This window comes from Staurois parvus, unplaced genomic scaffold (genome assembly GCF_062004578.1).
Source record: "Staurois parvus isolate SC_StPar_1 unplaced genomic scaffold, SC_StPar_1.0 ptg000831l, whole genome shotgun sequence".
Taxonomy (NCBI): domain Eukaryota; kingdom Metazoa; phylum Chordata; class Amphibia; order Anura; family Ranidae; genus Staurois; species Staurois parvus.
In genome coordinates, this window is record NW_028318627.1 from 507051 (window position 1) to 524191 (window position 17141).

A 17141-nucleotide genomic window follows, 5' to 3' on the forward strand; every position below is an offset into this window, starting at 1 on the left:
ACCATAGACTGATATGACAAATCTCCTCTCCTCTTTGTATCGCTTCCTTTGTGTGAAATCCTCGGTGTTCCACCAGTCCCTCTGCTATTCTATTAAAAACTGACCACATTAGGGATGAGAGAACAGCGTGGTCAGCTCTCTAGCTGTGCTGGGAACTCAGCCTGGTCTCCTCCAATGATCAGACTTGTCCTGACAGCCCCCCCCCCGCACAGCCAATCAGTCACAGGCGCTGTCACACCCCTCCAGCCTGTGTCTTAGAATAACAGGGAGGAGAAGCCTCCATCAATCTACATGTAATATCGTGTCACCATTGTGTGTAGCTGGTTAGTGGGCATGGAGGAGGAGGGAGGGAGCGGGCTTTCATTTACCACTGTGTATATGCCCACATGTGTGACTCTATAGTCACATGGGCTGCTCAGATGTGACAGAGAGGGAAACGCTCAGCACAGAAACTGAATGAAAACTGAGCATGTGCAGTAGCTGTCAACACTGCTCTGCAAAATCCCCAACTGCATTGGGGACATAGACAGGAGGGGGAGACAGAAAGCAGCAGGATCAACCAGGTTTTTGGCAGAATACAGAAACCTAGTCCCATAGTGACTGAGTGAGTATGAACAGCATGGAATACACCATTTATTGATAGTAACATTTTATTCATTCACATTTATCTTGTTACATTGTAGCAGACTGAGGTATCATATATGGGAAGGTCCATTTCAGACAACTCATGGCAACCAATCACATTCAGACCTGCCCTGAAGAATGATCCTTGGAGAGTGAAAGTTGGAATTTGATTCCTATGAGCTGATTCCATTTTTTTCCCATCGAGAGTTTTATAGATTAGATGTCTGTCAGTGTGGGGACTTCATATTGTTTCTGTGGCCTCATCCACACAACACATGAGGTAAGGCACTACTCTTATTCACACCTCAACAATCCTTTAGAATGCAACGCCTGACGCAACATGTAGTGTATATTGTGTTGGAGCGCAACCGTTATAAATGGCCACCACAACCTGCTGCAATAACTCTCAATGCAGGAAAACACGTGCGCTGTGGTGACGTTCATCCTAAAGGTCACATACAATAATTGCACTTCAACACTTTGCTATTCTGCCCTGAGATTCCAAGAAAATATTACTTCAATGACGCAGATCCCTTTTTTCGCACTGCAAGTAATGTGGTACTGTCTATGTACGGTATTTGTGTCTAAAGTGAGTTTTGCACCAAAGAGCTTACATTCTAAAGAGAATAACGAGGAGGGCAGAACAAAGAAGTGTAGTATCTGCAGCTTGGAGGATGGATATATCTCAGTAGACCAGATACATGGAGGAGAAAACTATAATCAAATAATAACTTTATGTGTTGTAACCGTCCATTGGTGAACCATCTCATCACTGATATTGCTTGGATTTTCTGGGACAACCTCAACCATAACTATTCTATGGAAGACAGACGTACCATCATGGCTCCTCCATGCAGTCTTTCCCAATATTATTGACAACATGGAGTGGGTTCTGTGTGGTTACATGGTGTCAAATGGAGGTTGAAGTTCTGCTGATCCACCATGTCACCTATAATACACTATTATTGGAAATGTGCAACTGGTGATGCCATAGGGGCCAAATTTGTCTTCCACTCCACCCCCTTCCACCTGTCCAGCAAGAAGCAGCCGGCTTTTCCCTATCTGAGGCTCAGTGAGTGAAGATCAGAGTCCCAGAGAATGAGTGCAGCACATGAGGAGTTGTGGAGCAACAAGCCATGGAGATCCCAGAGAATATAGACAATGGGAGGCTAGGACCTCCACCTCCTCGTCACTCTCTGGTCCTTCACGATGGAGTTCCTGTGTGCTTGTTTCCTCTGGAATTATTTATCGGTGTTTTATGGCGGCTGTAGACAAGTGATGACGCCACACTCTGACAATATTATATCCCGATCAGACCGAGGGGCACTAAGGCCTCGTTTACACTTGCTTCATGTGGCATTGGACACACTTTTTTTAAAGCACTCAGAATGCCAATCAAAGCCCACTAGGCTAAATAAAATGGTTACCTTACTTTCCTGTTCACAAATTGTGCTTGCTTTGCTTTACTTCAAAAATGATCCCCCATGTCGCTTTCTTGGTGCTTCGTAGCATCCCCAATGCCTCCATAGAAGTCTATGACAACATTCACTTACAGCACCTGCAGCTTGTCAGAGGCTTTTATTCAGAGCCAGCTTTGCCTTGTTTTGGAGTATTGGAGGTATGAGATATCCCAGGATGCACTGGGAAACCAACAAGCAAACTGGAAAGACGTCATCAGCAGTCACTTCAGTTTCCTGTGGATATATTCTGGGAGTGTCTGGTGCAGACACCACATCTGGTGTGCAGCGTGGAGCAGCAGAAAGGTGAGCGGGGTCCGGACCAGAGCAGAGCAACTAAAAGATGGCACATGTGGTGTGCAACATAGAAACGCAATAGCAGAAGGTGAGCGGGGACCAGAGAGACAGGGCTGGGCAATATAGCGGGAGTTGAGTGGGAACAAGAGAGAGAGGAAGATCAGTAAACCAGAGGATCAGGAGAGAAGGAGGTTACTACTGAGTGGAGGATCAGCAGAGCTGGAGGTTACTACTGAGTGGGGGATCAGCAGAGCTGGAGGTTACTACTGAGTGGAGGATTAGCAGAGCTGGAGGTTACTACTGAGTGGAGGATCAGCAGAGCTGGAGGTTACTACTGAGTGGGGGATCAGCAGAGCTGGAGGTTACTACTGAGTGGGGGATCAGCAGAGCTGGAGGTTACTACTGAGTGGAGGATCAGCAGAGCTGGAGGTTAATACTGAGTGGGGGATCAGCAGAGCTGGGGGTTACTACTGAGTGGGGGATCAGCAGAGCTGGGGGTTACTACTGAGTGGGGGATCAGCAGAGCTGGAGGTTACTACTGAGTGGGGGATCAGCAGAGCTGGGGGCTACTACTGATTGGGGGATCAGAAGAACTGGAGGCTACTAGTGAGTGGGGGATCAGCAGAGCTGGAGGTTACTAGTGAGTGGGGGATCAGAAGAGCTGGGGGTACTAGTGAGTGGGGGATCTGCAGAGATCGGGGCTACTACTGAGCAGGTGATCTGCAGAATGAGGGCACTAATAAGCTAGGGACTTGCTGAACAAGGGTACTAATGAGCTTGGGATCTGCTGAGTGGTGGTACTACAGAGCCACGGTTCTACTGGGCCCATTTCAAACAAATAGAAAATCAACACACACAGGGCATTTGCCATGCTCCATTAAAGCATCACAAAAGCCTGTTGAAGCTGTAGGCGCTTTAATGTGTGTTAAAGTTGAAACAAGTGTAAATGTGCGGAGATTTGTGTGATCCTCGGACACAGCCATAGATCATCACTGGAAGATGATGTGATATTCGGGGTAGGCCTGGATGTCATTAAATATCACAAACATTGCAGGGTCCTGGACGTCATTCGTCACGCTGTCATACAGGTCGGTGGCGTAGCCTGTATTTTTGGCTGGAGGTCTTATCCTCCCTTCTTCTCCAACACAGTAGTGTCCGGTGAGAACGCGGGCCAGGTACATGTGCTTCTGTCCATTTCCATCAGGTTTGGAGTATGTGTCATCAGCAGAGTAACTTGCATTTACTGCAAAATAAGTTCCATTTCCATAACAAGCAGCTGTTTGAAAAGAAAGACACGTCACAGATTAATATGGGAGAGTTCCAGAGGAGAGGTGCAGCAGGAGAGAAGGTCTGGAGGTGCGAGCAAAATATGGAATCACGCCATGTTTCACTGTGTTTACATGTAGTTGGTCCAATTTCACCCGGCACACATCAAAACATCACACTGGTGTGAACTGGCCCAATTGGAAACAATAGATTTCAGTACATTATAGCATTGGGCCTGTGTTAAGAAATACTATGGATGTGATGTGAATGGGCCCCAAGATACACCTCATAACACACAGGATGTGACAAGGAAGCCATACTGTACTGCACTCAATGGTAAGTCCTGATAGATGAGACATTAAAACCCAGCTTAGTTATGGATGTAGTGGGGAAGGGTTACAGACTATGATGTGTCATATCTTCTAGAATAATGAGGTTCTAAGGTCCTGGTAGGTAGGTATATCAGTTGGTTGTAGGAGTCCTTATTAGATCCAGGCAGCACTGTAGCCACAGGCTAGGACCATGTGGTAAAGTCTTCAATTAGAAAGAAAATAGAACAGGAACATGATAGTCCAGACAGAGTTTGAGTTGCAGAGTCCTAAGGAAAGGTCAACATATTTTAGAGGTTCAGATGGCTCCTTCCTCGGGGTTTAAGACTTTTAGTTGAAGGAATATGGGCTCAAATTGGATACCAGATAAAACCCTTAACCAATGAGCAGACTACATATCAAAAGACACTTTATTAGGTCCACCTTGCTAGTGCCAAGGAAATCTCCCCCACACCATGACACTACCACCACCAGCCTGAACAGTTGATACAAGGCAGGATGGATCCACCTCACCATGACACCACCACCACCAGCCTGAACCATTGATACAAGGCAGGATGGATCCCCCACACCATGACACCACCACCACCAGCCTGAACCATTGATACAAGGCAGGATGGATCCACCTCACCATGACACCACCACCACCAACCTGAACCGTTGATACAAGGCAGGATGGATCCACCACACCATGACACCACCACCAGCCTGAACCATTGATACAAGGCAGGATGGATCCCCCACACCATGACACCACCACCACCAAACTGAACGGTTGATACAAGGCAGGATGGATCCCCCACACCATGACACCACCCCCACCAAACTGAACCGTTGATACAAGGCAGGATGGATCCACCACACCATGACACCACAACCACTAGCCTGAACCATTGATACAAGGCAGGATGGATCCACCTCACCATGACACCACCAGCCTAAAGCGTTGATACAAGGCAGGATGGATCCACCACACCATGACACCACCACCACTAGCCTGAACCATTGATACAAGGCAGGATGGATACCCCAAACCATGACACCACCACCACCAGCCTGAACCATTGATACAAGGCAGGATGGATCCCCCACACCATGACACCACCACCACCAGCCTGAACCGTTGATACAAGGTAGGATGGATCCACCACACCATGACACCACCACCACCACCAGCCTGAACCGTTGATACAAGGCAGGATGGATCCACCACACCATGACACCACCACCACCAGCCTGAACCATTGATACAAGGCAGGATGGATACCCCAAACCATGACACCACCACCACCAGCCTGAACCATTGATACAAGGCAGGATGGATCCACCTCACCATGACACCACCACCACCAGCCTGAATCATTGATACAAGGCAGGATGGATCCCCCACACCATGACACCACTACCACCAGCCTGAACCGTTGATGCAAGGCAGGATGGATCCATGCTTTCATGTTGTTTACACAAAATTCTGACCCTACAATCTGAATGTTGCAGCTGAAATCCAGACTCATCAGACCAGGCAAGGTTTTGCCAATATTGTATTGTCCAATTTTGGTGAGCATGTGCGAATTGTAGTCTCTGTTTCCTGTTGTTAGCTGACAGGAGTGGCACCCGGGGTGGTCTTCTGCTTCTGTAGCCCATCTGCTTCAAAATTGGATGTGTTGTGCATTCATAGATGGTATTCTGCATACCTTGGTTGTAATGAGTGGTTATTGGAGTTACTGTTGCCTTTCTATCATCTCCAACCAGTCTGCCCATTCTCCTCTGACATCAACAAGGCATTTTCCTGCACACAACTGCCGCTCACTAGATATTTTCTCTTCTTCAGACCATTCTCTGTAAAACCTAGAGATGATTGTGTGGGAAAATCAGAACATCAGAGTGCAGACAAAAGGGGATTTAAGTGACTTTGGATGTGGCATGGTTGTTGGTGCCAGACGGGTTGATCTGAGTATTTCAAAAACTGGTGATCTCCTAGATTGTAAGCTCTAACGAGCCGGGTCCTCCGTTTCCTCTTGTACCACATTGTATTGTAACTGTACTGTCTGCCTTCATTTTGTAAAGCAGTGCGCTAACTGTTGGCGCTATATAAATCCTGTATAATAATATTACTGGGATTTTCATGCACAACCATCTCTAGGGTTTCCAGAGAATGGTCCAAAAAAGAGAAAATATCCAGTGAGCGGCAGTTGTGTAGAGGAAAATGCTTTCTTGATGTCAGAGGAGAATGGGCAGACTGGTTGGAGATGATAGAAAGGCAACAGGAACTCCAATAATCCCTCGATACAATCCAGGTATGCCATTTCTGAACGCACAACACATCCAACCTTGAAGTAGATGGGTTACAGCAGCAGGAGACCACACCGGGTGCCACTCCTGTCAGCTAAGAACAGGCAACGGAGACTACAATTCGCACAGGATCACCAACATTGGATGATAGAAGATTGGAAGAACGTTGCCTGGTCTGATGAGTCTGGATTTCAGCTGCAACATTCAGATGGTGGGGTCAGAAACAACATGAAAGCATGGATCCATCCTGCCTTGTATCAACGGTTCAGGCTGGTGGTGTCATGGTGTGGGGGATCCATCCTGCCTTGTATCAACGGTTCAGGCTGGTGGTGTCATGTTGTGGTGGATCCATCCTGCCTTGTATCAACGGTTCAGGCTGGTGGTGGTGGTGTCATGGTGTGGTGGATCCTTCCTGCCTTGTATCAATGGTTCAGGGTGGTTGGTGGTGGTGGCATGGTGTGGGGGATTCATCCTGCCTTGTATCAACGGTTCAGGCTGGTGGTGGTGGTGTCATGGTGTGGGGGATCCATCCTGCCTTGTATCAACGGTTCAGGCTGGTGGTGGTGGTGTCATGGTGTGGGGGATCCATCCTGCCTTGTATCAATGGTTCAGGCTGGTGGTGGTGGTGTCATGGTGTGGTGGATCTATCCTGCCTTGAATCAACGGTTCAGGCTGGTGGTGTCATGTTGTGGTGGATCCATCCTGCCTTGTATCAATGGTTCAGGCTGGTGGTGGTGGTGTCATGGTGTGGTGGATCCATCCTGCCTTGTATCAATGGTTCAGGCTGGTGGTGGTGGTGTCATGGTGTGGTGGTTCCATACTGCCTTGCATCAACGGTTCAGGCTGGTGGTGGTGGCGTCATGGTGTGGGGGATCCATCCTGCCTTGTATCAACGGTTCAGGCTGGTGGTGGTGGTGTCATGGTGTGGGGGATCCATCCTGCCTTGTATCAACGGTTCAGGCTGGTGGTGGTGGTGTCATGGTGTGGGGGATCCATCCTGCCTTGTATCAATGGTTCAGGCTGGTGGTGGTGGTGTCATGGTGTGGTGGATCCATCCTGCCTTGTATCAACGGTTCAGGCTGGTGGTGGTGGCGTCATGGTGTAGTGGATCTATCCTGCCTTGTATCAATGGTTCATGGATGTGCAGCCGACAAATCTGCAACAACTCTGTGATGCTATCATGTCAATATGGACCAAAATCTCTGAGGAATGTTTCCAACACATTAGATCTATGCCACGAAGAATGAAGGCAAAAGGGGGTCCAACTCGGGACTAGCAAGGTGGACCTAATAAAGTGTCCGATGAGGGTATATCTGTATTACTGCATGGCTGCCCTTACAGTTCTCTGCTAGATTCTCAGTCCTCGGGTAACCTGCACCCTGAACTCTCCTCCCTGCAGTTCTCTGTGTTACACAATAAACAGTAAAAAGACCCTTGGACTGGAGTTTGTCGTTGAGATACCGGGACTGGTAACACGGTGTGCAGCCTCCAAACAAGTAAGGAGGACAGATATTTCCAGCAGCTCCCTTGGGAACCATCGCTACATAGCTATCAATATAAACATAAATTCTCTGCATTTACAAACACATCCAGAACTTTATTTTTAAATAATACAGAGATTGTTATTGAAGCTGAACTCCAGGAATTCAGACACTTTCTAAAATGTGCCAGATTACTAGAGGTTACGTTTTACTGAGTACCAGGTGTACAGCTATCTCTATACTCCTGGTGCTCTGACAGGAGAGATGCTTCTTTCTCACACAGCAGCAGCTCTGCCCACCCCTCTCCTCCGATGTCCATTCTCAGAAGGCTTTGTATATTGAGAATAGGTTGACACAATACAAAGCATTCTGTGATTGGGCAGAGTGGACAGAGCAGCTGCATGTCACCAGAAGGTGTTGGGGGGAAGCACAGGTAAAGCAATAGCTGTACTCCCAGCGCCTAGTAAAAATAAAAATGGTAAATTAAAGAGATAAGTCCACAGGGTAGCATGCACCTCACAGGACTTTTCCCTCAGTAATCTGGACCATTTTACAAAGTGGCTGAATTCCTGGAGTTCAGCTTTAAGCTGTAATTGTTCCTCTGAAACCTCTCACCGTGTTTCCCTGCGTAGCCTCTGTTAAATCCTTGTTGATTGACATGTTGGATGGAGTTGAAGTCGGTCCCATGGAAAAGCTCCTTCTCATTGTTGGTGGAACCGTTTTTGGAGTCTATGCTCTGTTTCTTCGACTGGTACTGGGTCCAGAGATATCGGTTCTGTACACGCCGAATCTAGGAGGACAAGACATACCAAGGCTCAGATCTATACACTGTTCTACCAGCTACGCTCCAGAATGTTCCACCCACTATACAGGACATAGTCTAGGAAGAATACATGGACAGGTCAAGTATCAAACAGCTCCAACATGATGTTATGGATGGAATATTCTATTGAAGGTTTATGTCTGCCCATTCCTAGTGCCAGTCATTATTCTGTGATTGGAGCACCCAGTTGTTTGCACCATACTGTCATAACCAAACCTGAACCTAAACCCTGATTATACACCCTCTGGTGGATCCTGCATCCTAAACCGGACACGAAAAAGGACACCAAAGCCATATCCCCTTAAGATAGTAATATTGTATTGTATTCACCATGGGCGGACTGACAATTCATGGGGCCCCCGGGCAATAGGGGATCATGGGGCCCCTGTGTCCTTGCCCATACTCAAAGAACACCCAAAAAAGCCTATAAAAAGGTACCAGGGGCATTTCATGGGACCCCTACTGACCCCAGGCCCTCGGGCGGTGCCCGAGTGCTCGAATAGTCAGTCCGCACCTGGTATTCACATAAGAATATAACAAACAAATCCAAATTGGTCCTCTATACCGATCATCCAGAAAGTATTCACAGCGCCTAACTTTTACACATTTTGTTATGTTACAGCTTTATTCCCAAATGGATTCAATTCAGTTTTTTCCTCAACATTCTACAAACAATACCCCATAATGACAACATGAAAGAAGTTTGTTTTGAAATCTTTACAATTTATTAAAGATAAAAAAAACACATGTATATAAGTATTCACAGCCTTTGCCATGACACTCAAAATTGACCTCTGGTGCATCCTGTTCCCACTGATCATCCTTGAGATGTTTCCACAACTTGATTGGAGTCCACCTGTGGGACATTCAGTTCATTGGAGTCCACCTGTGGGACATTCAGTTGATTGAACATGATTAGGAAAGGCATAAGCCTGTCTATAGAAGATCCCGCAGGTAACAGTGCATATCAGAGCACAAACCATGCCATGAAGTCCAAGGAATTGTCCGTAGACCTCCGAGACAGGATTGTATCATGGCACAGATCGGGGGAAAGGTACAGAAACATTTCTGCAGCATTGAAGGTCCCAATGAGCACAGTGGCCTCCATCATCCATAAATGGAAGACGTTTGGAACCACCAGGAATCTTCCTAGAGTGGGCCACCGGGCCAAAATGAACGATCGAGGGAGAAGGGCCTTAGCCAGGGAGGTAACCAAGCACCCAATGGTCACTCTGAAAGAGCTCTAGTGTTTCTCTGTGGAGGGAGGAGAACCTTCCAGAAGAACAACCATCTCTGCAGCATTCCACCAATCAGGCCTGTATGGTAGAGTGGCCAGATGGCAGCCACCTAGGCGCCTCTTTGATCACTCCTCCTTTGAGGTTTGGAGTAGGTTATCATGCAAAAGAGTGGCAAGTGATTCTTTTTTGGTTCAATTCAGCTGGTTAGTCCAGTTATGTCTTAAAAACACACCACTCTAGATTTCTGGACCTGAATTACCCTTCCACCACATGTGGGGTGGGGTGGTTTGGGATGTACTTAAAGCCATCCTGAGGGGCTTATTACTTTAGAACATCTCCAGGGCAAAAAAGTCCGTGAAGGCATGGGAACCGTCTATTTTGAAGACGTTAGCTGTGGCAGAGTAAAACTACATCCCATCTCCTGCAGGGGCATGGCCAAGCCATGGAGCTGTGAAAGCATGCTCAGCAAGAAGACTGATTCCCACCTTTGCAGAGGCACACAGAACCGCTCTACTCTCACTCCCAAAGGCAGGAAAACGTCTACAACACCCCAGGATCACTCCTGTGAGGACTTGTTACACTTTTCCCCCTTTCTGTCATCAGATTCCAGTGATCAATGGAGTGCTGCAGTGACTATAATTACAGATTAATAATATTATGTATTATTCTTATATATCCTTCTGGAACTTTGTTCCATCTCCACACAGGATCTCTGGAGCTCAGTCAGAGCAACCATTGGGTTCTTGTGCACCTCTCTTACTAAGGCCCTTCTCCCCCGATGGCTCAGTTTGGTCAGGCGACCAGCTCATGGAAGAGTCCTGGTTGTGCCAAACTTCTTCCATTTGAGAATTATGGAGGCCACTGTGCTCTTGGGAACCATCAGTGTAGCAGAAATGTCTTTGTAACCTTCCCTAGATCTGTGCCATGCAATAATCCTGTCTCTGAGCTCTGCAGGCAGTTCCTTTGACCTCATGGCTCTTGCTCTGATACAGTATGTATTGTCAGCAGTGAGGCCTTTTTATAGTGAGGTATATGCCTTTCCAAATCATTTCCAATCAATGTCATTTACCACAGGTGGCCTCCAAACAAGGTGCAGACACATCTCAGCAACACTCAGGAGAAACGGGAGACCCCTGAGCTGAATTTCAAGTGTTGTTGCAAAGGGTCTGAATACTTATGCCAATGTGAGATTTCAGGTTTTTCTTTTTCATAAATTTGCAAACATTTCTAAAATTCTGTATTCACTTTGTCATTATGGGGTACTGAGTGTAGATTAAGGAGAGGAAAATGAATGTAAACAACTGCAGGAACAGGCTGCAACAAAACAGTGGAAAAAGTGAAGGGGGTCTGCCTACTTTATGAATGCTCTGTATATTATTTATTATTTGGATATTTTGGAACTTGCGCTCCAAGCACAAGAAACCACTCGCAACTTCTGGTGCTCCTCAAGCAGAAAGGACATCCTCCCGTTGGTCCAGATGCAGGTTGTGCAGGCTATAAGAAAATGGCTGTCCCAATTCACCACAGGCAGGAAGATATCATTTTCAGCTCATCTCCCTGGAAGCAATGTCTATTCCGTCTGATACAACAAACCGGTAGGATCCCGGCAGGCCAGACGCACCTCCGCCCATCCTGTTGGCACTTGCTAGAGAGCACCCATCCACAGGGACATGAACCCTCTAGACAGACCTCCACATCTTCAACGTGACCAAAGTCAGAAGGACACAGCAGCATGACCTCATGTCATACTGCCTCTGGGGAAGGTAGGAGACCCGTAGGTTGCACCCAGGGAGGGAAGATATAGCCATTAGTGCTGGGCTACATGTTTGAGTCAAACATGAGCCATTTGTGTTTTCTGCGAACACACGCACAGTAAGGGCGTTCAGCGGGCTGTTCATCCACCGCGCCTCACAATGCACTGTGCCCTGACAGTACATTGTGTTTGGTCAAAGCAATGCAATGCAGGTGCAATGCTTTGGCCAATCACAGCACATGATGATGTCATCAATGTATTCAAGAACTGGTGTCCCGGCACAGCTGTCATATTACAGGAGCCAGTGTGGAGAGCGGAGCGGTTTTTTTCGGGTCGGCGGTGGTGGCGGGCATCGTGATTAACGTTGAATCTACTTTGGGGGACATTTTGTTTATTTTTGTTTTTAATAAAGGACTTGTCAGACTGTCTCCTGTCATTTTTTAGACTACACTTCTTTTTTTTTTGTGTGAATGGGTAGTGGTACCATGTACTCCATACTCATCAACATGGGTAAGGCAGGATCTGGGGGCCCCCTTGTTAAAGGAGACTTCCAGATTCCGATAAGCCCCCATCCCGTAGACACCCACAACCACGTTTGTGGGGAAGAGGCCCTTGTCCCCATGTTTAGGGGAGCCTCCCTGCCCCAAAGCACCCCCTCATGTTGAGGGCATGTGGCCTAGTATGGTTCAGGAAAGTTGAAAGGGTTATTAGTTAACTAACTTTTGCTTTGTGCCTACTAACTGGTTTATGTTATTCAAGATGTTCCCTTGGGATTGAAATGCTGTTATCTATGCACACATTTTCCCTGAGAAATTCCAGAAGTTACTACTCTGTTGCATTTTTGTTATGACGCGCCATATAATAGTTTACGGAGATCTTTTTTTTACTGTATTCTGATTGGTGCTTTATGGACACCGCCTGAAATATGCTGCGTTATCATTTATTACTTAAGGCCTAATCAATAATAAAGAAATTGAATTCTGCCTCACACATCTAGGGATTTGTGTCGCAATGTTCCCAAAGTACTGTATGTCATTGTATGCAGGAAGAGGGCCCTAAATTCATGTTCCTGACAGTGCTTGCTCAGCCCTCCTTTCCTGATCTGCTGGGCTGCATGCTCGGATAAGGGTCTGGTATGGATTTGGGGGGGGGACCCCATGCAATTTTTGTATTATTTTGGCATGGGGGGTTCCCCTCAAAATCTATACCAGACCTGAAGGGCTTGGTATGGATGGGGGAGACCCCACACCATTTAAAAAAAATAATAATTAATTGTCAATTAACTATGACCGTCTGAACATCCTCCCCATACCCTCTTCCCCCCTCCTGGCACAGGACCTCCTCGCCCGTCAGCAGCCAGAGGTGGACAGAGGCATTCCTGGGCATCTCCTAGGAATGAAGGGGGAATACAAAAAACAAATAGGTGCATGTACCTGTAGGAGTGCAGGAAACACAGGAAATGAGGGGCAACAGCTGGTAGGTAGATTTTACCCTTCATCTCTGTTTGTGTTTCCTGTAGGGGAGGAGCCTATCTCTTGTGAACCGCCCTGGAGGATGCCTTGGAAAGTATCTTATCTCCACGTTTATTGGAAAGTTGCCGGAGGAACATACTGAGGAACCCAGCTACTGTATAGATGGATTGATTCTGGCTTCCAGTTCTTGCTAAGTTTTTTTCTTATGTAGATTTATTGCATAGGCATATAAGTGGGTTGGTAATTTAGTTTAGTTAGGTGCTGCCCCGACGGGAGGGTTAGCGTTAACTGTATTTGCCGAGTCTTGTGTTTGGTGGGCTTTTTGGTTCCGATTCACTGGTCTTGGGAATACAAAGGGAGAGTGATCTGGATCTCGGAGATTCGGAGGTCTGAGATCTGTTCCTGCCTTGGCTCGCTGCTTGTTTCCCTATGACATCTACTACCATCTCAAAGCCTGTCGTGATGTAGGAGGCCACTGGAGCTTGGGCTGTTCCAGAAGACACCAGCTGCTGGACAATGCCACTAATGGACCTTGTTACACATGGACTCTACCTTTGCAGGTATGCCAGGCCAGCACACAGCCTGAGTAAGGATTAGGGATCAGAGAGGTAGGGAAAAGGACTGTTCTTGTAGATTGGATTCTGTACTCTTTTGGCACTAGCGTTGAAACTTTGCCTTCTAAAATTATTCAATGGAGTGCACTGGTTACACTTAGTTACAACTGTGGGTCACTAGTTTCTTGGGGTATGAAGAAACAGCTCCTAAAGAGTTATCCTGGTGAAGTTCAGCAAGTGGTTGCCGTGGGCAACAGAAGTCTACAGTCAGTCAAGCAGCCTGTTGGTAACGTGTATCTGTATAGGCAAAAGAGCAAGGGAGATGTTGTCAGCACTCTTTCTGCCAGCGGTTTGCCTCCCACAGCAATGGGAATGGATTGGCACCGCAGAGGTTCCCATCCTGTATATAGGTAAGGAAGCTCAAAAAGGCTGGACAGAAGGTTGTGGACAAGGCTCAGCATGTCCCTTCTAATTGCAAGCAACAGTGAGGGCTGTACATTGTCACGGGGACCTGAGAGTTATCTGGAGAACACTTATGGCGCAAGTGTACACAGTCATCTCTATTGTCAGAGGCCAGTTTTAAGGTTGAGTATTCCCCCACGGCAACCTCAGCCTTGTCCCACGACATTGATGAAAACAGCACAGAATAAAGGAACCTTGTGTGTAGAAGAATGATCCTGTTACAGGTGCCTAGCCTAGCCCAGAAGAACCCACGCCAGGGGTAATCCCCTCATGTGACCCGGACTTGGTGTCCAATGAGTTGATTGGGAAAACATGGTGGAAGGTCAGCCCTGCCATCAGGCACCTGATGCTGAACACCACAAAAGAGGCAGGACAGTTCATAAAGGACTTCATAGAAATGTTTCTCATGTCCACAATCCCAGAAAGTTGATGTACTTGAATGTGTGTGCACTAGACTACACAAAGTGGATGTGACCAAACCTGAGATTGACCTCCAGCTCATTGCCTGATTGGAAGTGCTCCATTACTAAGCTTTTGAATCCTGAGCTTTGGCTGAGTAGTTGGCTATGTGATGGTGCACCCTGCCTGGTTCTGTTCTGATCTGGTCTACTGCTCTGGGAGATGACTGAAATGTTCTGCATCCCCGTGTTTGCTGCCACCTTTCTAGACTTCTGGCAAACTTCCTACAGCTCAGCATTTTAAAGAGATTAAAATCTTATGATAGCCGCAGTTCAGTAGCCACTAGGAGCTTCTATCGGGGTATTTATCTGGTGTCATCCAGTAGTGGTGTGACCCTGAATCTCCAGAGAAGTCAAACATCTCTCCCTAGAATGAAGGATCCATATACTCCATGACACATACTCAGGACCAGTCTCCAGTGCCATGTTGGTGTGCCCAGTCCCTACACTGTGAGCTGACCACCATCACTGTCACCCAGAATTCTATCACTGACACCGGGCATTTGCCTAGTGGGCCGGAGCCACCGGGTTTAAGAACAACGACCTGTTGCTGACCAGAACGCACAGCGGGAGGTAAGCGGCAACCGTAGTTTGGAAAAGGCAACACCGACCATGGCCGCCGCTCACCTCCCACTGTGTGGCTATGCCTATAGTAGGCCCGAAAGGAGGAGTGGCAGTGATGGCTCCAGTGACAGGCAGGAAATGCCGCCGAGGACACACAGACACGTCCCCGGCTGGCTGCTGCACACACAGCTGCACTGAAAGGACAACATTGGCCTCTCTCCTTCACCAGCCGGCACAATGTGACAGCTCTGTAACGACAGTGGATTGGGCTCTCTCTGTGCTGGACTGACTGTCTCTTTGCTAAACGGGCTGTCTCTTTGCTGGATGAGTTGCCTCTTTGCTGGACAAGCTGTCTCTGTGCTGGATGAGCTGCCTCTTTGCTGTAAGGGCTGTCTTTTTGCTGCATGGGCTGTCTTTTTGCAGGGTGCGCTGTCTCTTTGCTGGACAGGTATGTCTCTTTGCTGGACAGGGATGTCTCTTTGCTGGATGGGGATGTCTCTTTGCTGGATGGGGATATCTCTTTGCTGGACTGGGCTGTCTCTTTGCTCAGTTGGGTCCAGCAAAGCAACATCTCATTCCAGCAAAGAGATTGTCCAGTCCAAGAAGGGACATCCCCATCCAGCAAAGAGACATCCTGTCTCTTTGTGGATTGGTATGTTTCTTTGTGGATTGGTATGTTTCTTTGTGGATTGGGATGTGTCTGTGCTGGACTGGGATGTCTCTGTGCTGGATGGGGATGTGTGTTTGCTGGGTGGGGATGTCTATTATGTCTCTTTGCTGGATGTGGATGTCTCTTTGCTGGATTGGGCCGTCTCTTTGAATATATAAGGGCCCTGTGATTAGATCACTAGGGGCACTGTAATGTAAAGGGGCACTGTAATATAAAAGGGACCTCGCTGTAAAGGGGCATTGTAATCAATACAGTGACACTTTACAGAGCAGTCCCCTTTATATCATAGTGCCCCTTTACATTACAGTGCGAAGGACCAAATCCATGAATATTTTGTCACCAACTGCCCCTGCGGATGCCCTTGCACACCCTCCCCCCCACAAAGAAAATTGGCTGCTCAGTCTAAAATGCCCGGGCCTATTTATTGTCCCAGTCTTGGCCTGTCTGACATCATTCATCACAATGAATCGGAGACATTACCTTCAGTATTTGTTTTTTGCAGCCCTTCTGGAATTTCTGCTGTACACTGGAGTATTCAGGAGTTCCTGGATCAACATCGACTTCCATCACAAGAGTCCCACCCGATAGATCCCAGTGTGATGGTAAACTGTGAATATCTACATCAGAAAGATAAGATGTGCAGTCAGGACCCAAAGAGAAACCAAACAAGTAAAATCTTGGGAGTACAACCTGACTGAAAGAATGGATTAATGTAGAGACAATAATTCTGATGTCCCCTCATACCCTCAGGTCTCAGGACACTGATAAAGCCACCAAATCGTACCAGAGAAACAGATTGTCCTCCTTATATCAAATGGACTGTTCTTAGGATGTCACATTCCCTCCATGTCCCAGCAATGTAGGAATAGGCCACTAGCCATAGACAGTGTCACGGATCAATCCACACACCCACAGCGACTAGCTAACCGAGGCGTGGTCCGTGACTGGGGGTAAAAGGGAATGAGGGGGACTTATAGCATACAAGACTGGCCGTGATACACTTTCACAGTCTGCACTGCCTCTGGCCACCACTAGAGGGAGACTCCACTCCAATCCAGCTGGGTGACCACACACACAGGCAGATACGAATCTTACATACAATCTGGTGCACTCTAAGGGTTGGGGAGCAGCCTAGCAATCACACACCCTTCCAGGATTCCTCCAGCTATCCTACAAGCTAGAACCCCGGTGTTAATCACTCTTCCACTGTCCATCCACCCCCACACCAGACACACCCCTCTTCCACACACCCCCACACCAGACACACAACAAAGCCTGCCACCACCCAACAGTTTGTCCGCAGACTGGTCTGCTGGGCCACCACACACACACAGATCTCTGTCTGGCAGACCTACGACTTTACAATCTGCATGCAATCTGCCAACACGCAGTGCAACTGCA

At 47.5% G+C, this 17141-nt stretch overlaps 1 protein-coding gene across 1 annotated transcript in view; it reads right to left on the reverse strand.

Annotated features, from left to right (window-relative positions):
* Window positions 1-632: 632 nt before the first annotated feature.
* Window positions 633-17141, reverse strand: part of LOC149443808 (protein mono-ADP-ribosyltransferase PARP15-like) — a 120287-nt gene continuing 103778 nt past the window's right edge. Inside the window, exons 8-10 of the mRNA XM_089655264.1 lie at window positions 16221-16357; window positions 8362-8536; window positions 633-3654 (exon numbers count right to left, since the gene is read on the reverse strand). Coding sequence (XP_089511390.1) covers window positions 3368-3654; window positions 8362-8536; window positions 16221-16357 — 599 coding nt within the window. The 3' untranslated portion in view covers window positions 633-3367. The remainder of the gene's footprint in view (window positions 3655-8361; window positions 8537-16220; window positions 16358-17141) is intronic.